General features: G+C 40.7%; 1 protein-coding gene across 1 annotated transcript; it reads left to right on the top strand.

Annotated features, from left to right (window-relative positions):
- The first annotated feature begins 86 nt into the window (after positions 1–86).
- On the top strand, positions 87–20,209 carry ALKAL2 (ALK and LTK ligand 2). The gene is made up of 6 exons (XM_024215809.2): positions 87–169; positions 1,417–1,747; positions 4,337–4,390; positions 4,512–4,592; positions 7,067–7,132; positions 18,272–20,209. Exons 2-5 carry the CDS (start codon positions 1,489–1,491, stop codon positions 7,129–7,131), a joined length of 459 nt encoding a protein of 152 aa, XP_024071577.1. The 5' UTR covers positions 87–169; positions 1,417–1,488; the 3' UTR covers position 7,132; positions 18,272–20,209.
- The last annotated feature ends 4,082 nt before the right edge of the window (positions 20,210–24,291 follow it).

The following is a 24,291-nucleotide window of genomic DNA, read 5'->3' as shown; positions in this document are numbered from 1 at the left end:
CTATATAAGCTGCGGCGCCGGCCGCCATGGAGTAGCTTGTGGATGCAGCCTGTGCACCGGGACAGGACGGGACGGGGGGCAACAGGGAAACTCCGGGACCGCGGGCTGCTCCTGCGTGGGGGGCGTGAGTGAGGGCAGCACCTGGCCGGCGCTGGGGAAGGAGAGACAGGTAACGGCGGTGCCGGGCTGGCGGGGCCAAGCGCTTCCCGCGAAGTTCAGACCCGGAGAGCCGGGCGTGCCAGGGATCAGTCGCGGGGCTGCTGCCGGCGGGGGAGGCATGGAGGAAGCTGGCTCCTTCCCCTGTCCGGGCGCTATAGGAGCGGGGTGGGGGGGGGGGGACGAGAGCCGCTGGGCTCCCACGTGTCTTCCCTGCCAGAGGCTCGGGGCAGACTCGTGCACAGGCCCCTGCGGTTAAACTGCCCCTGGTGCAGGAGCTTCTCGACTTCCCTAGGGCAGGAGGGACGGACTGCGCTGGGTCCCCAGGCTCCGCCAAGCCCGGGAGAGCAGCAAGCACAGCCCTCCGGTGGGGCTGGTGGCCGCTCGTTTGCAGCCCCTGGGGAGCAGGCTGCCTCTCGGCAGTGCCTCCCCGCTGGCCGCGGGTCCCCAGCGCCGTGCTGGTACCGCAGCGTAGTGGGAAGCAGTGACTGCGCATGCCGGGGGTTTAAACCTTGGAATGGCTGGGCAGTAAACGCGCTGTTTGGCTCTAGAAGTCAGAGCGCGTGTTAAGGTGCAAGTTTTCGAAAAGTTTCCGCAGCGGGCTGGTCCCGGCCTCTCGCTGGGCAGACAGGCGCGTCTGTTTACACAACCGTCCGCCGTCGGCCCCTCGTGGGCTGGGATTTACTCTGCTGTGTTTCAGCACTCAGGGACTGTCCTCTGCCGCTGCGCTGGAGATAAGAAGGGGGGCGGGAGAGGAAGGGCCACGGGAGTCCTAGGAGTGCGCTCCTCCGTGCAGCAGCCGCGCTCTCTCCACCGGTGTAGGCTACGGTGACGTTTAAGAATGCCCGTCCTCTGGATCGGTGCGAGGAACGCGAGTCCCCCTGGGCTGCGCGCTTCGGCGTCAGCACTGGCTGGACTGTGTAAAACGTGAAGGCAGCATGTAGCTTTCGGGCGGCTGAGCGGCTCTCCAGTCGGCACTGCAGGCGAGAATAAAGTTGCTGCTGTCAGGAGGGCAAGTAAAAGGCAGATTGTGCCATCTCCTCAACTGGTGCAAATCCTCTGACTTCACTTGAGCTCCGCCAATTTACACCAGTTGGGAATCTGGTCCATTTTAAAATCTAAGGAGGTAGTGGGAGGGAGGGAGGAAACAAGGCACCCTGATTACATAATATCCAAAGTAGCCTCTTTGCTCTTCCCCTGTAGTATTTCTGATTTCACCCCCGTGACTCTCCCTTCCCCCACCCCATTTTTCTCTTTCAGTGAAATAGGAGTCCCCCCCAAAGTGGATCATTTCTTTTCCTCTGCTCATTCACCCTCCAGTTCAGACTTGCAATGAGCGGACTGAAGTCTCCTGTGCTGCTGGGGCTGGTGCTCTTAATGCTGTCAGCAGGTTATTGCAAAGAGAGAACTGACTCCATAGACCTAAAAGACAGGCAAAGCCTCTTCAATCTCATCATGGAGATTATTCAGGAACTGAAAAGGCACCACATGGAAGAGGACAACGGGGTGCAATACTTCTCCAACCACGATTATACTTTAGACCGAAGAGAAGTAGCTGATTACGGAGAGTACCAGGACGAGCAGAGAGCTGGTAAGTCTGCTCCTTTCCGGGCAACTGCTCTCCTTGAAGGGGAAATCAGGCATCACTATACTAGTTCTTATAGGAAGTGCTAACCCCTCAGGAGATCTGCAGACTTGCTTCAAAAATACAGAGGATTCCTACACAAGAAACTGGCTTTGAAAATCACAGAGTAGAATTCCATTCTCACTTCAGTTTAACGTACTTCAGAAATGCATTAAGTTCAAAGCCAGACCTGCATGAGCTTTGGCTTTATACACTCTATATTTATAAAGAAGAACAGTGAGATGGACTGGGGTAAAAAAATCAGGGATGAAAAGGCCTGCTTACCCTAGGTCATCTAGTCCAAGGGCCTGGAGTCTTGTGGATTATACAGTTTTAAACATCCCTGGACTTGACCTTCTTGCCATCCCCCTGGGGAGACTATTCCACAACTTAACAGATCTCACAGCTAGAAGTTTTTCCTGCTAGGCAGCCTCATTCCCCTTTTTGATAACCTTATTCATCCCTTTAGCTTTTTGGTGCTTGCACCTTTCAAATATTTGTCAATTTCATCATTTGTCCCTCACCACCAGAGTCAACCCATGCAAATTTTAATTCTTTCCTTCTAAATCAGTCCCTACATCATTCTAATAATTTGAGTTGCTTTTCTCCTAGCTATCTCCAGTCAATATTGTTTCTGGTAATAAGGTTTTTCAGAATGGTATGTAATATCCCAGATGCAGTCACATCAGACTGATGTAGAGAAGGCATGGTTATACTGTATGCCAGTTTCATGATGTCCTGCTTCTATGCATGCAGCTCAAAATTGAATTGGTCTTTCTTGCTTCCCTATTGCACTGTAAATTCATGTCTAGTTTGCAGTTCACCATCTCTCCTAAACAGAATTACTGCCTCTCAATTTTCCCCTTCCCTTGAGTATCTAGGTTTGGGATTATTTTTCACTAGATATGTCAGTTTACACTTTCCCGAGCTGGATCTCATTTTGTTATTTTCTACCCATCTCTTTTGATCTCTCTAGACCCCTGTGTATCTTTTCTTTGTACTCAATGGTGTTCACAACTGCTCCTAATTTGGTGTCATGACTGTCATTAAAATGTGATTTTAGTCTCTTAGCTAGATCGTTAGTGAAGATATTAAATAAAACAACCTAACAGTTCCCCATAAACTAAGTACAATAAGAACGTGTTCCTTTTTCTTAATATATGGTACAAGCTTAATGGGCCAGAGTAACCAACTACTCTGTACAACTGTAGCAAAGCAAAGCAGCTGTAAACCCAGTTTAACAAGGAGGTTAAAAAGAGTTTATGGCTGTCCTGCATAAGCAAATCAGTTTAAAGCATCTGGCGAGTACTGGTGAATATGGCTCAATGAGAAAACCACTTCAGAAACAGACTAGCTGGTACCAGTGTCATTGACTCCTGAAAGGGATGTTTTATTATTATTGTTATTATAATGGAATTTATTCCCAGCAAAGCTGCTGCCACTGAAAAGAAACTATTGCTTAGAGCCCTCCTTTATTTCAGTCTTAGCATCACTTTCCCAGCGCGTCTGTCCCATGGGAAACTTCTGAGAGAAGCATGTAAGCTTTTAATGCTCGTCATGACACAATTAGGTCAAATATGATATGGTCAATTTTACTCAGACTGACTAAAGTTAGAAGTAAATGAAGAATGACTTTTGAGAAATGTCTAAGCTCACCAGTGAATCAGAGCTGGGTGGAAATGTTCTCTGCTTTAAATGTGATAAGAGGTGCCAGGGGAATGAAAAGGCTATTTAGGCATTTATGGTCAAATAAATAAAGTACAGTATCATATGCAATCAACACTAAGCTGTCGGCATAGAGTTAGTAACTGAAAGTGATCAAAGATAACTGTAAATCAACAGGACACAAATAAGAGTTGATGCTAACATGGATTTCAGGAAACCAGTTTCATTTTGGCATCTGCTGAACACAAAATGCAGTGAAGCAAACCACAAGAGTGGGGAAAAGTAATTTGTTTTTATATTCCTGTGAATTTTATTTAATGCTAGAGATAAAACAAGGACTATTTCTAGATTTCCTGTAAATATAACAATTAAATCTCAGGTTCACAATAGCTATTTCAGATAGTGCTTGTCAACACTTGCCTGTGTGACAAAACAGTGCAGGTGCTTGTAGGAGAATGTTGCATAGACAACCACAGAGTAGCCCAGAGACCATTCCCGGGTGTGTCTTTGAACCTTTACCATTGGTAGAGTCTGCACAGTTTCTAAACACTAGTGACCTTAAAGTGATACACCTAGATAAGGGGTAGCCAAAATGTGGCCCACAGAGCCCTACAATGTGACTCATGATTACTCTCATTTTTAATGTGATTGTGGGACTGCTGGACACTATCGGTCCCAGCATTGCAATGCTCCACATTCTTTTTAGCAGTCTCTCTATATGAAAGATAAAGGCAGCTACAACTTGTTCCACTTTATGACTCTCAATCTCCTAGTAAACAGTTATTTTGAGTCTCAGCTGAGCAAAATTTTGGCACCTCCTGTGGTAGCCCTACCATCCTTGACAAACACATTTGCAGTGGAGTATAATGAATACTTTTTTCCCCCCAACAGAAATAGTTCCTAGAGATTTGAGGATGAAAGACAAGTTTTTAAAGCATTTAACAGGTAAATTTAAATTTTGCATTGTATTCATTATTTCATACACATACCACCTAAGCCCCATTCCCCTTCTGCTAAGCCTTTTGTGCTGTATTGACTCATGACTTGTTCTTTTTCTGTATTTCAGGTCCTCTCTATTTTAGTCCAAAATGCAGTAAACACTTTCATCGGCTTTATCACAATACAAGAGACTGCACCATCCCAGCTTGTAAGTGCCATAAACCAAAGCTAACTTTTTTAAAACAGAAAGCTATTGATTGGGGTGGCTACAGGAGATAATAGTGGTAATACTGTGCAACTGTACAGTGCCTTTCAATTAAAGGGTTCAGAGTGCTTTATAGATATTAATAGATCTTCACCTCCTGCCCGTGAGGTAAGTATTATCATTCTCATTTTAGAGATGAGGAAATTGAGGCACAGAATTTCCAGTGGATATACTGTGTAAAATGATTGTTAAAACTGCTTTCTAGGATTCCAGGTTTATTGTCTCTTCATGTCTCCAAATCAAGTGCACTCAATTTACCAGAAAAAAATTAATTGCTAGTGCTGCAAACTTAATCTGGGATCTGAAAGCCAAGTGGGGCTACTTCCTTTTCATGCATCATCACTTATAACACATACTCTACAGACAAATTATGGCATGTTACATTTTGGCAACTTCATGGTCGTCCAATTATGTCGTCAATGGCACCTTTGAAACCCTCTTTCCTTCAGCAGGTTAGAAAGGTGTACTGTACTGGAAGTTAATAAACAAATCAACTGATGGATAGGAATGAACAAATGTCTCAGCTGTGTTGACAGTGCAGTGCAAAAAGGACTACAGATGAGCAGGAATTATTGTTTTGTCACAGCAGATTCTGAATACAAACTGGGAGCAGACCTGTTGTGTAAGAAGAAGCTATTTTTCCAAAGCCTTTTTCAGAAGAGAGGCACACTTTAACGTATATGTCCATGGTCACCTAGTGGGTCAGTTGAGGAGCTGGAAATAGAACCAAGACTTCCTGACTCAAAGTTCTATGCTTTAGGAAGGTTTTCTTCCCCATTTGTAACAATCTGTACATTTTAATATTACATATATTAAGAAGTGTGAGCCTTCTTCCCATTTAAAATATGGATAATCTAGTAGTATATTTGAAAGAAGATGATGGTCTCCACCTAATTTCTAGTGGACCAGATCACAAAAATCAACATCATATTCAGCACTAATTGGAACATTCAGCAGTGAAGCCAAAGACCAAATGGGCTTAAAGACTGAATTAGCTCTTTCCCCACAGATGCTTCATATTGGTGGGAAATAGCGGAGAGTTGGCACTGGTGGTGTTTGTACTCAACCTGTCTTATGAGTAGAGGGCTCTAGGGCTGACAATCTGGCACCTTTCACAAGCACAAGACTTACTTAAACATTAGTGAAATAATAACCAACAGTATAATGGATAATCAACCATAGATGTCACTTTATCAATATGTCTTTCAGAGAACTTCTCATGGAATCTTGAAATATGTACGCTGCTTTTATTTTCAGTGTATAATAGCCTTAGCTTGGTTTAGGTGGTAATGTGAGTACTGTACCGCTTTTATAATTCTGATTTCTGGTTACAGCTACCTACTATTATAAAGACAAATGAAACAAGAAAATAAAGCACCTGTGGTTTGCTGCCTTAGAGAGGGAAAAGACCTATCCCACTGCCAGTACAAGAGTATTTCCTCCAGTACATTTTCTAGTGCTTTTTGCGGTTTGGTAGTAGGATAGATTTTTAAGGTCAGGTTTTATATATCAAGAACTACTGACACTTGAACTGTAACCCAGGCTGCTAGCTCTAGGACTGCAGGAGGTCTTTAACTGAGCATGTGAGCAATCTTTGAATAATTCCTTTTCCATCTGCACTGCACACAGATTGCACTGTACACAAAACAGATCACTTGACTGAACTTCGTAGGTATGAATCATTTTCAACCGTGACTGCTTCAGTTTTACTCATTACACCACCACCACTCATTATCTGTGTAACAAGACTATGCAAAGATCTAAAGAATATAGTGCAGGGAACCATCCTATCCTGCCAGAGGAAACATAAGATGTAACTAGTCTTTTTTTTTAATTCTATGAACTCAAAGATATTTAGACCCCTAACTTCATTTCAATAAGAGTTAGATACCTTTGAAGATCTGAGCCTCCAAGACTCTAGTGCTCTGTTCTTCAATTGTTCTAGGACAATGGAGGTCTGCACTATTATTTATCTTGGTATTATTAGTTCACAGAGAGCCGCATTTCAATGATGGGACAGTGCCACTTCAGGCACCTAATTTGCACAATCAGATGCCATGATTGCAGCTTCAGATCCAACACTTGTGCACACCATAGCTAGTTAGATGTATAACTGGCCATATATTCATACACACAGGCTGTCTGCATGCACAATTGTGATGTTTGTGCACAGAACCAAAGAATTTGCAAAGAAAATGCACAGAAATTAGGCACCTAATATTTGAATGGTAATTCTTATGTATATGGGGCCAATGTCTGCCCTGTTATAACCTAAGTCTTTAAATCAAAGAATGATTAAAGTTAATTATGATAGTTTGCACAGCACCTCTATCAATTTTATTTTATTTTTTGAAACCAAAATCTGTGACTTTAGCAGTGTCATTAAGTTATTGTATTTATGATCTTTTTCATGGCAGACTATAAAAGATGTGCCAGGCTTCTTACTCGGTTGGCAGTAAGTCCAATGTGCATGGAAGGATAAGGTAAGCTTTTTGATAGAGGTAATAACATTCTACTGCATAGCAAAGCTGTGGATTTTGCATTGTGGACATAAAAAATTCATGAGTGTAAAAACAATCTTCCTTTGGCTAAGGTATTCCCTTTTCAGAGCACTTGACATAACTATCTTAATCTGGGAAAATACTGGCCATAAATAAAGGGTACCCCCTACTGGAAGGCATTATAAAGACCCATAGACATCAGCTGTGAATTATTCATAGCAGTATGCAGTTAGCAGATAGTGAATTTGCTTTTATAGAACAAAACACAGCAGCCATAGCTGATTTTTTTCAAGTTGACTCAGTGTACAATTGTGTTTATTGGCACTGGCTGCCCTTTCACATCCACAGGTTTAAATTTATTGGGTACATTTTAATATATACATAACTATACATATGTAAGTTTTTTAAACATAGACGTCATTGGTATTTCTAGAATAATTGTTCTCATGTACTCCCAATTTGTATGTTACTCAGATTTCTTTGGATTTCCATTATGTTCAACTTCTGCTCCAAGGGATTATTTTTCCTTGATGCACCTGCTTAACTCTTTTTAGAGAGAATGGGAATTTCAGTGCACACAAAAGGAAGAATGTCCTCCCAAAAATTTTTTATCTATACCTCTAGGAGTTGACATCTTGCACACTAGTCCATGTCCTGTCCCCCGTCAGCTGAGACAAAAATACAGTTGTATGTGATTTATTTATATGAGAATTTTTAATTTTTAATAAATTCTATATTTTAGTTTTCCCTGGATATTTAAGTAATATATAAAGTCACTAAATGAAGGTTGCAGGTCAGAATTATGACTTCAAATTAAGCCCAAGTCTTTTCTCATGTTTCTTGTCTCTCTCACTTTCTTCCCTATTTTTCTGTTCATACAAGACATAGCTTTACAAGTAGACTAAACCAGCCACAAATTAGATCTGTAGGTTCCTGGGGTACTATAGCTGTAGAAGTGCTCCCTTTTCTGAAAACTTCATTTACCCTTAGTAATGCAGTGGCAACTCCATGATCCAGATCTTGCCTGGATAAGGGTGAAATCACAGAACCTATTGCATATGGCACTTAAACTTGTGAGACTGATGTTGGGTACGTGAGGTAAATTCCTTGTTCTAGGTAAGGGAACTCTGCAGTTCCAAAGTAGTGAATTGTGCAATTCAGGGAGCAAGTTGGCACCTATCATCCATACATTCTACTGCAAAACAGATGGAATGGTACTGCTACAAATACCTGCCAGTAAGCATAGATGGGGGAGCACATCCTAAAATGCATTGTTTCTTTTCCCCTTTTCCTGAAAGTCTCTCTGCATCAACACCTCCCATTGGCATTTTATGAGTTTTCTGGGTGAAAAGGGACAAGGGGCAGCTTCTTTCAGGGGCACCTGTCCACTCAAACTTGGAGAGTTTCTATTAGAAAATCCATAATGCCAGGGGCTCATACTCTCCTGAGAATGGGCCATAAGGCACAACCTCTGCGGGGTTGTCACTGATCACTCAAAAATTATGCTGCTATTTGCTTTAGTGGGAAGAAGGACTGAGTGTCATCACAGGTGTCTCAAGATTCATAGATTTCACTACCAAATTTGGAAGATCAAGAGAGGACCTTTCTTCCTGTCACTTCACAAACTCTTCCCCATAGAGAATGCATTGAAACTGCTGCACAGTTCAACTTTTCCATGTAAGATATCTCCTCCTGTGGAAAAGCATGGTGGGGCTGTCATCATGTCCCATCACCTCCACAGAAGGAGTTCTGAAGAAAATAGTTCTCTTGCTCCTTTACACAAGTCAGTCAAACCCATCTCTGTGCAGGCTCTGGATAATTTCTGCTGGACCCAGCCTTCTGGGTGCTTTTAAGAGATATTCAAAATTTTGCAACATAATGCCAGTTTAGTACATATAGGTACCAAACTGTAAAACCCATATCATATACTTAAGATAATTAAGCTTATAATCAATCTCTAATGAATAAACAGCTTATATACAAGATAACAGAAAATAAACACTTCTTGCTTTTGCTGTCATCTTAGTAGCTACTAGTAAATCAAGAGTTAAGACAAACATTGAACATCAGGAACAAAGTTTTGCTTTGTTCTACCACTCTAAAGCAGTTACTTATGTGGAATTATTCCAGATTTACATGAGTCTAAAAGAGAGCGGAATTAGACTCTAAATTCATAGTAGTTATAATGAGTGATCGATCTTTGGAATATTTTGCCACATTGAGACGTTTCACGTATGCTCATTTTCCCCTCACAATTTATAGTCTAAACTCTCCTCCCCCGCCACTTATTTTATACTGCACCCTAAATTGAAGACAAAATTCATCGATGCATTCTTAATAAAATTACACAGTGATACATGGCTGCCTTTCCTCATTCATTATTGCCATGCTAACTTAAGTAGTGGTGTATAGGCAGTGATCACATATTTGGAAACTAATAAACCATACACTTTGAGGGCTCTTTCTAGCAAAGCATTTAAGCATGTGCTTAACTTTCAACTCATGCTCAATGCTTTCCTGAATTAGGGCCAGAGGATAAGAGGTCAAACTATGAAAATTCAGGAGAACTTTGACATGTACAATATATTTTTCTTCAATTTTAAAGAGGGTCTGTTATTCTCAGTGGTGGGTAGTAGTTGTCTGCATGTACTCACATCCCTCTATGGATAATGAATACACCTTTTTATTCCACAAGTTTAATATGACCGCATTGTTCTGTTCTTAGTTATCTTTAAATCATGCTTTTGGGCACCTCTACCTAGTGGGAGATAGAAACAAACTATCCACGTGGGCTGGTTATTCCATAAGTGCAGGGCTTCTTGCATATTCCTCTGAAGCATCTGATACTGGCACCTGTCAGAGACAGGACACTGCTAGAACCACCACTGGTCTGATTCAGCATGAAAATACCCATGGTCCAAACTAATTAAATGACATTATTTTCAATTTCCATGTCTGGAGTATTTTGTTGATACAAGTCAAAACAGTAAGAACTAGGGATTATTATATTATTATCTGGTGCTTTTCATTAGTAGATCTCAAAGTGCTTTAAAAAGAAAAGGCAAGTTTCATTATCCCTATTTTTGTTATTTTCTGTCTTGCTCAGTAGTTCCAACTTTTATTTCACTCACCCCTTCCCGGCAGCAGGCTATGGATGTATTAACGCTAGTGACCGTTTGGCAAGCTGGCAGTTAGCTTTTTGCTTATTTTCTTTGGAGATGCATGGACATATGTCCATGTTTTGAGATTATTTTGGAAAAAGGTTACATTTGTTTTGGATTTCTACTCACAACATGCTTGGGATTATCACAACTTCAAGGTAGGCAAGAGGCTTCAGATTCCAAGAGGGAGATAAAATGAGTAGACACAAAGACAGCATTTAAACAATTGTCTCAGTGACAATACATAACATTATGTACAATTTCTGCATAATACAGTCTTGAACAAAGGTGGATATTCACTAGCAAACCCAGCACAAGTTAGGCTGTGCGCTCTCAGGTTTCAACAAAAGATTCTTAACATCCCTCTCTGCCAGCAGATACACAGAACTACAAAAATGAATCTCGAGCAGGAGGAGCTCATTTACAGTTGCCAAAAAGGTTTAACCACATCCTCAACGAGAACATATTCTCCTTTGTTCTTTGCTCAGCCGTTTGTCTTAGACACTTGCCCCACGGCTGTCTATCCTTCCTTGTGAATCTTGGAGACTGTTGCCAAGATTTTCAGAAGTGACTAGTGATTTTGGGTGCCCAAACTGAGGCACCCTAAAAAGGCCCAATTATCAGAAAGTGTACATCATCCATTCTCTGAAAATCAGGCCCCTTTAAGGTGTCAGGTGAAGAATCTTAAAATTGTGGCACCCCAAACACTTTTGAAAATCTTGGCTAGTGTCTGATTGCTATTCATTATGAAGCAGAATAGCATGACGTTAAGTGTTATCAATAGGCTTAATTTTTGGCTGGATTTCTAGCTCTTCATTATGTACAACTCCTTTGTGCCTGTGAGTTTCCCATCCAGCTCCAGAGCTTGCATGTGGCTTGAGAGGTGCACATGCAGCCATGTGCACATGCAGTCAGGGATTTCCACACACACAAACGTGATCCTACTTTGGGGGTGAAAAATACGATTCCCTGGGGCAGAGCCACACGTCAGACACAGGGGCCTGTGAAATATTTCATATACAGCTTGCTTTTTCTACTTGACTGTAGTAAAACCATAACATGCATATCATATTAGCCATCTCCCTTTTAGAGCATAATGAATTTTTTTAACACCGTCTGAACTTCACAGTGCAATGAGCCCTGAATATTACACCCTTCTGTAATTTATTTTTTATTTTAATGGCTTAGCTGTTATAACTATTATCTTCATAAGCAAAGATAATTAACAATTATTTATTACAAAAATGGAGAATAAGGTTATAGTCATTCTTTATCTACAACTTTATTTTTTTCCAGCCAGCTACTTGATACGACTAAAGATTTTTTTAAATGGCAGTTGTAAAGAAATAAAAATGCTTGAAATGTACAACATAGCAAGAGTAGTAATGCAATTGATACACATCTTTAAATTAGAAAAATCAAAAGTCCCAACTATTAGTGAATCCAGGAGTAGTAAACTAAGGTGAAAAAATAACTTTAATACTGTGTATCAAGGAATTATCATGATCAGTCAGTGAAATAGTTTTTCTAGTGAGGTACAGTAACTATCAGTTTTCAAAGAAAGATCAGATCATTTTATAGCAGGAGAAACACTACTTCCTACTTAAAGATGCAGGTTCAATACACTGTAGGGCAAGAATAGACCTTAAATCATAAGGTATATAAACATCATAGGATGGTATATAGTCTTCTTCTTAGCAGTATCTTAAAACTGGGTGATGAGAGAAGTATTCTTTTGATGCACAGCTCAAGGAGTGTAAGATAAACATTGTTATTAAAAGTTATCTAATGTGTTAACATTTGGTTATCTTCATGAAAGTTATCAATTCTGAGCTGTTAGAAATGCAACATAATACTTACAGAAGCATTGGGAGCATAAGCTTTCGTGGGTAAGAACCTCACTTCTTGCATCTGAAGAAGTGAGGTTCTTACCCATGAAAGCTTATGCTCCCAATACTTCTGTTAGTCTTAAAGGTGCCACAGGACCCTCTGTTGCTTTTTACAGATTCAGACTAACACGGCTACCCCTCTGATACTTAACATAATACTTGAGATTTTTAAATGCACAAATTGGAAAACTGAAATACTATAGCAACTGACCCTATTCAATGCTTATATATAGTGTTTTTAGTTATTATTTTGCAAAATTTCTAAATCAGAGTAGTACTAGGGTTCTTACAAAAATGTATTAGAAAATACTTTCAACTGATGAGAGCACAGCCTTCCCCTCACATAGCCTCTTTCAAAGACTCAGACTGAATGGAGTTAAATGTCGGTCATGTCTACCCACACAAGCCCTGTTTTGCATAAACTTCAGTGTAAGACTGTTTTACAGCCATGGGCCCTCTACCAAGATACCTATGACACCTATTTCTGCAAGGTGTACCCTGATCTGTCATATACAGTATCATGGACACAGCCACCAAACTGGGCTGTTTGGAAACAACTGCTGAGGTAACAGGCCCCAGATGATTTAGACTTCGTAGGTGAGCACCAGAGCTTTGAACTGGACACTCAACTAACTAGGCAATACATGGTTAATACCATGTATAACATTACCGCTTTGTTACCTCCAAGATGTGAACCACTGTGGTTAGATTCTCAAAGTAGTTTCCTAGGCACACACCAGTGGAAAAAATAGGATTTTTGACCACTGTTGCAGTCGGACTCCTACAATGGCATAGGATTCTACAGACTGTGCAAGCAGCTGTCAGGCTGATTGGACTGGGGCCTTCTATTGTCCACAATCCTATTTTACCTGTCAGAGCTCATCACTGAACCAGGTTCTGTGTAGTCAGTCATGCTGGATGGATAATGGGATGCTATGGCAGCATAACTTTAAATTTTTTGATTTTTGTGCTTCTTAAATCTTAACTATCATGTTGAATCTAGTGTCTTGTAATATAAAAGGAAATAAAATAGGATGAAATGAAAGTGGTAGTGCCAGCATGCCTATTTGATTTTGCAGTCAAATGGCATTCAGGGTCTCCAGCAGAATGAGAGATTGAACTCTGGTCTACCTTACAAATTTATGTCAGTATAACTGTCACTCAGGGGTGTGGAAAATCCACACCCCTGAGTGACAGTAATTCCAACTGAACTCTCGGTGTAGACAGCGCTATGTCAGCAGGAGGGCTTCTCCAGTCGACATAGCTACTGCCTCTCAAAGAGGTGAAGTACCTAAAATCAATGGGAGAAACTCTCTCATCAGTGGAAAAAGCATCTTCACTGAGCGCTGTAAGTGTACAGAAGTTGTAAGTGTTCTCTTAGCTGAGTCCTAGTCTATAGCAAAGTTGAGGTATTTAGTTGCTTGCAGAAGACTAGTTCAAAATTTCAAAGATGTGGGAATTTTGTAGCATTATGACATAAGGTAAAGGTACTAGCCAATCTTTGGTCCCTTAAGTGGGTTTCTGAAAAGGTAGGGGAAACAGGAATGAAAGCGTGATGTGCCTCAGCATAGAGCATCTGAAATCCTCTAGGTCTAATAAGATATCCAGAAAAACACACATGTAAGTCTGAAAACCCCACTCTACACCTATCAGTTTCAAGGAAGCTGCACCTATTTCCCCCTCCTGCTGTCCATTAAGGGCACCCACTTAAAGGTTTCCGGCTCCTAGCAGTCATGTCTCTTGGGCAGAGAGCTGTGTCTCACTCTTTCCTGACCAGGAGTTCTTTAAAGCTGCAGTTCCCTTCCTAAACTATGATATCCCCAGGAAGCCAAACTGCTTAAAAGGCTAGCATCTGTGCTTTGCTTTCTCTCCAGAGGCTATGCCCAGCATATTGCCCGCAATTATAACTTACCACACAGCTCTTTCTAAGCAAGCACACTTAAGGTGAAAGCACTACAGAGAAAACAAAAACAAACAAACAAACCACCAAAAACCCAACACACATGCTAAAAAGTTTACCAGAGGTCACCCCCACTCAAACCTCAGGCTCTGATAGATGTCAGTCCTTCAAAACCCACAACTGGGTTCTCCCTGTTACAAGTTCGTAACTGCCTCAGATTCAGAACCTGAACCCAGGGTGGGCAGTTCAGCCGTTTCTTTATACTGTTAAGACCTTTGATCTCCAGTCTCCAGAAACAGGTAATCAGCAGACAATGACCCACTCCTCAGGGTGTAGCTTCAAAAAAGGATAGGTTTTTGCATAACCAGAGATGAGGAATTTGCACTAACCTTGCTTTAGGTATTCTCCAGGAAATCCACTTTACATTTATCCCACAGTTCATTTTTGTCTGGCACATTTTCAGTATAGTTCTTTGAAATCCCAGGCCTCACATCACACTTTTCCCCTTAGAGAGCTTACATGCAACCCCAGCCCATAAGAATATATTTGCATTTAATACAATGGACCCCAACATACCTAAACTTAATTCACTAAGGTCTCCCAAGGATATGGCATATCTGTCACAACACACACTTAAATTAGTAAGTGTGCTATACACTATTTCCTATTTTTCAAACTTAGCAAAGCACAAATTCCTGATTAGCGATTTATATGCCAAATTAAACATTTTAAATTCCACTGTCCGAGTTCTCACTGCAAAACCCCTCTATTTTATTAAAGTTTTTTCATGCTTAGAAAAAAAAAATTTAACCGCACCTCTTCCCCCTCCACCCCCCCAAATAATCACTTTGGGGTTTAGAAGCAGCATGCATTTTCAGCTAAAAAATATTTATTGAATATGAGTCACTGAAAATAAATAAGTATGAAAAAGCCACATTCAATTACAGCAGTCAGTTTCTTCTGTAATTAAGGGCCTGTCTACACACAAAGTGAAACTAAAGTAACTAAATTGGGTTTTATTAATTATTTGTATTGTGGTAGTATAACCCACACAACTTCTGGGTGTGGTGTTCTGTCCCAACTAGTGGCACCGAGACCACTTAGAGAGCTAAAATGAGTCTGCTCTACAGCATTAGCTAACAGCCAGTTGGCTCATGCACTAAGCTCCATGCCCTAAGGTCCCCAGTTCGATCCTACCCGCCAACGACCGGGGTCTGTCGCACCTAAAAATCCCAATCAAGGACCAAAACTCCCTTGTGTACAAATGCTGAACAAGACAGCCCCTGCTGCAAAAAGTTTACAATCCTGCTATTTTGATGCAAAGTTAATTTTTTACTGGCTTGAGTTTAACATCAAAATAGGATAGTCAACTGAAAATAAGTGTGTCAACACAGACTTGCACCAATATAATGAAAAGATGTGAATTAAAACTAATTTAGTTATTTTGGTCCTGGTTTGTGTGTAGACAAGCCTTAAAATATTAGACCCTTAAAATTAGACATAAAAATGACTTAAGAGAACATGGACAAATGTAAAGGAATTTAACATCTTCTCATTTTGTAATATCCATTAAAATATCCACTAAAATGTATAGTGTTGCTTTGCCTGCAAAGCTGCATAATGGAGATAATGCTAAACTTCACAGTGACAGTATTTTTAATCTTTACAATGCTATGCATAATTACAACTTTAAATCTGATGGTGAATGAATACTGCTCATAGATAAATGTGTTTTGATAAGCTTCCATATCTCAACTACTTTTGACTTAACATTTCTAGCCCATAAGGTAATACCTACTTTATTCAGCTAACACGATTCAGTATGATTCAATACTAGCCATTATTTCCCTGGAGCTGTTCAGAGAAGGGCTAATACTAACATTGTGAAATTTGCTGAAAAAGCCACAGATTTCCAGCAAATAAAAGGCCCACTGTTACAATTCCTACTTGAGTTGTCCCACTGTAGTCAGACTATACTGGCAAGACTGGGTTTCAAAACACAATACTAAATTTTTTGCTGTCATCTCTCCAGATCTTTCCTTTGAACGGAGTGAAAAAACTCCTAATCATAAGAACGTAAGAGCTGCCACACTAGCCCAATGATCCATCTTGACCAGTATCCTATCTCTGACAGTGGCCCATACTAGAGCTTCAGGGGGAGTGTAACAGAATAGGGCAATTAGGGAGTGATCCACCTCTGTATTCCACTCCTGGGTTTTGGTAGTCAGAGGTTTTGGGTCACTCTGAACATGGGGTTATCTCCTCGTATGGAAGCTGTTCCATACCCTTGATCATCTCTGTTGCCCTTCTGTATCTTTTCCAATTCTAATATACCTTTTTTTGAAACAGGATGACCAGAAATGCACTCATTCAAGGTGTGGGCATACAATGGATTTATATAGTGGCATTAGGATATTTTCTGTCTTATTTTCTATGCCTTTCCCAATAGTTCTGTTAACCTTTTTGACTGCCGCTAAGCATTGAGCAGAAGTTTTCAGAGAACTATCCACCTTGACTCCAAAATCTCTTTCTTGGCTGGAAATAGCTAATTTAGAACCTATCACTGTATATGTACAGTGGGGAATATTTTTTCCAGTGTGCACTACTTTGCATTTATCAACATTGAATTTCAATCAATGGATGCCATTTTGTTGCTCAGTCACCCAATTTTGTGAGATCCCTCTAACTTCTCGCCATCTGCTTTGGACTTAATCTTGAATATTTTGTATAGTCTGCAAACTTCGCTATTTCACTGTTCATCCCTTTTCCAGATCATTAATGGCTATGATGAACAGCACAGCTGCACTACAGAACTCTGGGGGAACCTGCTGTTCACCTCTCTCTTTTGTGAAAACTGACCATTTATTTCTACCCTTTCTTTCGTATTTTTCAATCAGTTACTGATCCACGTGAGGAGCTTCCCTCTTATCCCATGGCTACTTTAAATTTCTTTAAAAGCCTGAAAGATCTTGGCAAAGGCTTTCTGAAAATCCAAGCACACTATAAACTAGATCATGCTTATCCACATGCTTGTTGATTCCCTCAAATAATTCTAATAGATTGGTGAGGCATCACTTCCCTTTACAAAAGCTGTGATGACTCTTCCGCAACAAATCATATTTATCTGTGTCTGATAATTCTGTTCTTTACTATAGTTTCTACTAGTTTGCTTGATACAGAAGTTAGGCTTACTGGCTTGTCATTTCCAGAATCTCCTCTGGTGCCCAGCATTACATTAGCCACCATCCAGTCATCTGGCACAAAGGCTGATATCAGTAATAGGTTACATACTTGTTACTAGTTCTGCAATTTCATATTTGAGTTCCTTCAGAACTCTTGGGTGAATACCATCTGGTCCTGGTGACTTACTGTTTAGTTGATCAATTTGTTCTAAATCCTTTCCTGCTGCCACAATTTGGGACGGTACTTCAGATTTGTTACGCACACCAGAGCTATTCTTTTTGGGTATCTCCCCCTACATTCGCTGCAGTGAAGATTGATGCAAAGAGTTAATTTAGCTTCTCTGCAATGGCCTTGTATTGAGTGCTCCTTTACCATCTCTGGTGACTAGTGGTCCCACTGCCTGACTGGCAGGCTTCCTGCTTCTGCTGTACTTAAATAATTTTACTGTTAGTTTTTGCCTCAGTGGGAGCATGCCTGGGCTCCTCAATCCTGATCTTGCCATTGGATCTATGTGGGCAGACCTTATGCCAAAACTATATTGGTAGTGAGATTTTAAGACTACAAAAATGACAGAATGTTAATAGCATTGTTGATATGTACTCAGATTTTGACTTCACTACTGCATTTAGAAACGGATTAATTCTAAAAAACTAAGCTTAAAGTATTACATATTTAAAATAGTGGAATTTTGTAATTTTCAAAACCTGTTTTCCAGCCATAGAGCATCAAAGAGATAGGAATAGCACAAAGGAGGATGCTTTTCCAAAACACTAATCTGTTAGGTTTCTTTAGCGAGTAGTGCAATATGAACAGAACAGGAGATCAGAAATGCACTACCAGATTTTCCAGAGACAGTTGTTACAAAAATCTTTATTTACTAACTCTATTCAACCTGCCAAATGCATTTTAAACAGCTGAATTAAAATATGAAAATGATAAAAGGCAACTAATTATTATTATTATTTTTTTTTTTTTTTAAACACAACAGATACTACCATACAGAAAAGAAACACCAAGAACCAGGAGAAGTGCCTTGGAAACCAACAGGGAAATAGAACTTAATACCTTTATAACATATTCCATTGTGAACAAGAGGATTTATTTTTGCAGACTGACAATTTCTCATAATTCTTTTAACGTGTTTTGTATGTTTTCAACAGTTTGCAGATCTACATCCTTTACAGTAGTATAACTGCCAATAGTACTTACTGCTCCATACTTAAAAGTACACTCCACATTTGATGTGTAGTGCTGCCAAAAATTACATGAACATGTACCCTTCACCAAGAAATTAATGTTCTGTTGCTGAATTCTGAGACTTGGAGGGATGTTTATGTTTATATACCCTGAACTCTTAATGAATCTACTCCACAGCAGTGGTTTTCACTTGATATTCTTCATGCTTATGCAATTAAAAGAGAGTTTGGATAAAACAAACATTTAAAAATTTCAGTGTTGGAGGGGTCACATTGTACCCTTGGAGTGCAAATTACAAATTGCATGACAAATACAAAACACAATTCCAAGTGAACAAGTTTTCTCAAGACAAAGGAGTGTGAATTTTGCGTGCGCGCACACACACACACAATCTGCCACTGGTTTTCTGTTCAATGTGTAAACATTCCAACTAACGTGCAATATGTAAATACTGTAAATAACAAACATGAGTAATAAAGTGTTTGATATATTACATGATCTTCAATGTGTATTCTTTAAATGTCCCTTTAGAACAATGGTTTTCACAAACTGGAATTGATTTCACGTGATTACTCATGATATTTCAGAGCAAAATAATCTGTAAATTATATTAAAATCCAATGCAAAATTATATTAGGAAAGTAACTTGTGAAAAGGCTAAACGAAGACTGCATCAGGAGGTCTCACTATGCATTTCACTTTTCTTTAAAATCACCTACCCAGCCCATTTGGTATATGTGTCATTTTATTTGTGACCAAAAAACCCAAACCAAAAACCACACACTATGGAGCATTTCTAATAAATGCATTCCAGACACACAAAAGTTTTGACACTTAAGCTTTCTTTCAAAGAACCATCTATTTTACACAAGTCCTTTAAATCATATTAGACTGTATGGTATAAAGTATTTGAGTATGATGCAAGTATCTGGGGCTAGGATTTTCATAGTTTTATAGAGTTTAAGGCCAGAAAGGACCTTTAGATCATCTTGTCTGACCTTCTGCATACCTCACACTATTAAATTCCATCCAAATACCGTATGTTGAGCCCAACAAATTCAATTAAACCAAAGCATTTTAGTCCTCAGGAGACTAAACTAATGTGTGCCACAGGCAGTGAATAAGAGAGACCAAGGTGCCACCAAAGCCATGACAGAGAACTGATTAGATGAGATATGCTCAGATGACCCTAAAGGCAAATCACACCCCAGGCTGCAAAGGACAATGAAAAGTCTTCAAGGTTCCTGCCAAACTGACTTTGGGGAAATTCTTGTGATCCAAGCCTTGTGATCAGTTACACGCTAGCCAGCTGAGGAAGACACACTAGCCAGTCATCTAAGACAGAGAATTTTGTACCAAATCTGAGCGCCAGTCCACCCTAACTAGTAACCTGTATCTAGTTGTGGCAGATCTCTGATGCTTCAGAGGAAGATGACCCCTTTACCCATGATAACTTATTTTGGGGGGAAATTCCTTCCTGACCCCCTGCAGATGACCAATTGAAGCCCTGCTGCATGAGATTAGATTATAATCATTATCAAATACAGAGCAACAGTGTTATGAGCAAGTTGAAGACAATGTAAGCAAACCTGTTCTCCCCAAGGTCTATGAAGGAAGGAGATTAACAATAAGGAGATTCATAGACTCACAGATTCCAAGGCCAGATGGCATCACCATGACTAGCTAGCCTGACACCCTGAACCTGCAGAACTTCTTCCAGAAACTGACTTCAAACATACCTTTCAGAAAAATATTTAATCTTTCTTCAAGGCTCCAAATAACAGTGAATCTACCACCTCCACTGACACTTCCCACTTAAATTTATGTTCCCAGTCAGTTATGCTTACAACTGTTTTAAACTTTTGAAAACTGACCCTTTGAAGATCCAAATATACACATTATTGGTTGGTGCCCCCACAAAGCACATGTAACCAGATCATGATCACTGATACCATGAAAAGTGCTAATTTTTAGGTCAGCAATGAGTATGTATGCTGGCTAGCATATTATATGTCATATTAATAACATGTACTGTCCACACCACATGTACATGTATTAGTATGCGTATGCATTAAGCACAAATATTGTAACAGTAATATAGCATAAACTGGCTTATATCATAATCCTATTCACTTATGATAGGTATCTCATAACTCTTTGCATTTGCCGAAGTAAGCATATATATAAGCAGACAGGAAACTTGTCAAAAATCAAGACACATTCATTTTATGTCTTAATACAAACTAGGGAAGTACCTTCATGGACCATACCTGGAATGCTAATCCAAAACAAAGATAGGAAGGAACAGAACAATAGGTTAGGGAATTGGGACAAAATTATGGGTTGGATTTTAGCGATGTGTAAAGAGATGTGTAAATTGTGAAATCATCATATAAATAATACCAACTGAAATGTATAACTTTGGGAGCACATCTTACGCCTAACGTGAATGTAACATCCCTGCACAAGAGGGCTTCCCAGAGACAGGCATCACACAGAACCTTTTCCCTGTAGTATATTATTATTGGCTTATAGCAATAAAGCTGACTGATGTTGGTTATTTGGTCTCTTGAGTATATTTTATAACAAACCAAAGTGTGGTCAAGCAATTGACTATGCAATTTACCAACAATCTGTAATTAACTCTTTGTCCACCAGAATGAGGTCCAATATTGAGTTATCCTTTGTTGGGTGCAGGACTTTGTGTTAAAGAATCTTCATCTATCATTTATAGGAACTCCAAGGAAGTTTTGTTGTTGGCCACATAAGATGCCAAGCAAATATCCCCCAGTATTCTCTAGTAAAAGAATTAAAGGTGCCCATATCCCATCAAAACTCCAATTGGATTTGAGCACCTAACTTCCTCAGGCTTCTTTTAGTAAGAGAAATCCATATTATGTGATTTATGTCAGTCTCTCTCAACCTTTCCAGACTACTGTACCCCCCCGCTTCAGGAGTCTGATTTGTCTTGTGTACCCTCAAGTTTCACCTCACTTAAAAACTACTTGCTTACCAAATCAGATATAAAAATACAAACGTGTCACAGAACACTATTACTGAAAAATTGCTTACCTTCTCATTTTTACCATATAATTATAAAATAAATCAATTGGAATATAAATATTGTACTTAAATTTCAGTGTATAGTATATAAAGCAGTATAAGCAAGTCATTGTCTGTATGAAATTTTAGTTTGTACTGAATTTGCTAGTGTTTTTTATGTACCTACTAGGCAAATATCAAGATGAGTTGATGTACCCGCCGGAAGACCTCTGCATACCCCCAGGGGTACACATACCTCTGGTTGATAATCACTGATTTATGTGACCTCATGAAGCATTAACATGTCAACTGTCATCGACGGTTCTTAATACATTTGTAACAAAAAGTTCAGAGGGGGAAATAATGGGCTCCTATACAACTCATTTAGAGCCAGATCCAAAAAGGGACCCACGTCTCAGTTTTAGGAGCTACTGCGATCCACAAAAACTTTGCTTGGCTGCTGCCTAACCCTGCAGGTGTGAAAACTTGCTCAGATCCTAAAGTTTTGCTGTAAAAGTTATCTAGGTGCCTAAGTTTCTGCTTCTGGGCATGCTGCTTCACTCTAGGCCTCCAAACACCTGTCTCATTGCTAAGCCCCAGAATGATCCATAAACCTGGGGAGCATCTATCTTGCCTGCAGGATCTGACCCAGTAGGCGTTCTTAGAGGCTGCTTAATGGCACACAAAATGGGGGAGGGAAGAGGACCTCACTTATAACCTTTAGCCCAGTGGTTACGTACTCACTCAGAATATGAGAGACCCCCGTTCAATTCTTCAATTGCTTTCCCTGATGAGAAGTGATGTGAAAAGAGGGTCCCTACCTGTATGATGAGTTCCCTAGCCACTGGAAGTGATACTCTGGTGTGGGTCTCAATCTCTCTTGCTGAAGCTGTTCCACTTTAATTAAATAATTAAAATATTAATTGGGTGAGAGAGAATCACTCTATAGTGCAGTGGCTGGGCACTCAGAGAGGTTGCTTGACTGGATCTAAATATATCCTTCCATCTACTTAAGGAGATCAGCTGCAGATAAAAAAAAAGAAGAGGTAGAGGAAATTCTGTATTTGTCCATTTGGCATAATATTTTCCTAAAAGTAGAGAAAATTCAGACCTGTAACAGTCATCTTTATGGATTATTAGTGCATCTTCTTCTGTCAGTTGCTCATCTTGCACATGTATGTTTGTATAATGCCATTGTGCAACTGTCTCCTGAAGTCTAGCCATTTTCTATTCTTTCATCTTCTGAAAACAAGCCTTTTTAAATGCAATGTTACTCTCATGGGGTCCAGTTTAGGCAAGCTTTTAAGCATATTGAGCACTCTTCCTGAAAAGGGATGCACTCCTGAATTGGGGCCAGGATATTTTGTCCTGCCACTTCCAATTTTATACATAGTTAAAGGTAGAGTCCCATTTACAAAAAAATAAAACTGACCAGACCTGAAAGGAAAATATGATTGAAAATTTAATACAAAATGAAAACTTCATAGAGACTGTGATGGGATGGACTAGGCCCAGAAGCCTCTGCTGGAGGCCTCAAGGTCCTGCCTCACTCCCCTCAGGAAAAGGGCAGTGGAAAAGATCCTCTAAGCTGCATAGAGAGGCTGCGTGGAACACAGCTAATCAGGAAAGAGGTTGCAGGAAGCAGCCAATCAAAGCCCAGTAGGCTGGGATAAAAAGAGCTGCAGAGCCAAAGTGAGTTCAGTCAGCTGGCAGGGACTGGGAGAGTAAGAGGTGCTCCTGGCTGGCTATAGAAGCTGAAAGGCAGGACAGAGCAGCTGCTGGCAGGGGCCAGGGAGAAAGGAAGATGTTCTTGGCTGGCTGCTGGGACGCAAAGAAGACAAGGGCTGTAGGGAAGTGGCCAAGGGAAATACAGTTAGAGAGACATGATTGCTATTTAGATGGTCCCTGGCTTGGGGCCCGGAATAGTGGGTAGGCCCAGGTCTTCCCTCCCAAACAGCCACTGGAGAAGTGGCTACATCAGTGGTTCTCAAACTGGGGGTTGGGACCCATCTGGTGGTCGCATGGTTACTTCACGGCGGGGTCGCAAGCTGTCAGCCTCCACCCCAAACCCCGCTTTGCCTCCAGCATTTATAATGGTGTTAAATATATTTAAAAGAGTTTTTAACTTATAAGGGGGGGGTAACACTCAGAAGCTTGCTATGTGAAAGGGGTCACCAATTCCAAAGTTTGAGAATCACTGGGCTACGCCTTGAGAAAAGGGAGTTGAGACAGACCCAGGAAAGGCACCGTATGTGGAACTGTTACACCGCCCCCACCCCCGAAGGGAGTTGAGCCTGACCCAGCCGGAGAGCTGGGGTCAGAGGACTAAAGGACAGGCGAAGAGTCTCCAGGGAGAAAGCCCAGGGGGCATTGCACTATCACATGCAAACTGGCCAGCTAGGGTACTGAGATAGTCCCTGTTGGTCAGACTGAAGAATGAGTCCCGGGAGGGCTACAGGAAGACGTACCAACTGGAGGTGGGTGGGGGGTGTACTGCGATAGGCCCCGTTGGACAAATTAAGAGCCTGAGCCCAGGGATAGCTGCAGGTTGACGCCAGTGGAGAGGGTACCGTGATGGACCCTATTGGACTGTTAGAAGACTGAGCCCAGAGAGGGCTGCAAGACATTTTGGACTCTGTACCCCAAAAGGGGTTTGTTTGTTTTGCATACTGACTGTGTGTGACTCGGCCGGAGGGCTAAGTCACCAAAGACCTGCCTGACGAGCACAGCAGCAGACAGGAGGCATCATGAGCGTAGAAGTTGAGAAAA

The sequence above is a fragment of the Terrapene carolina genome, unplaced genomic scaffold, assembly GCF_002925995.2.
Source record: "Terrapene carolina triunguis isolate 2854851 unplaced genomic scaffold, T_m_triunguis-2.0 Scaffold42, whole genome shotgun sequence".
NCBI classification, from domain to species: Eukaryota; Metazoa; Chordata; order Testudines; family Emydidae; genus Terrapene; species Terrapene triunguis.
Note: the sequence above shows the minus strand (reverse complement) of the source record. Positions and strands in the feature narration are given on the sequence as shown.

Bases quoted from the DNA above. Each gene is read 5' to 3' on its own strand.
- ALKAL2 (XM_024215809.2), top strand. From the start codon at position 1,489: ATGAGCGGACTGAAGTCTCCTGTGCTGCTGGGGCTGGTGCTCTTAATG. The intron at 1,748-4,336 runs GTAAGTCTGCTC...TCCCCCCAACAG, and splicing joins CCAGGACGAGCAGAGAGCTG to AAATAGTTCCTAGAGATTTG. The intron at 4,593-7,066 runs GTAAGTGCCATA...TTTTCATGGCAG, and splicing joins AGACTGCACCATCCCAGCTT to ACTATAAAAGATGTGCCAGG.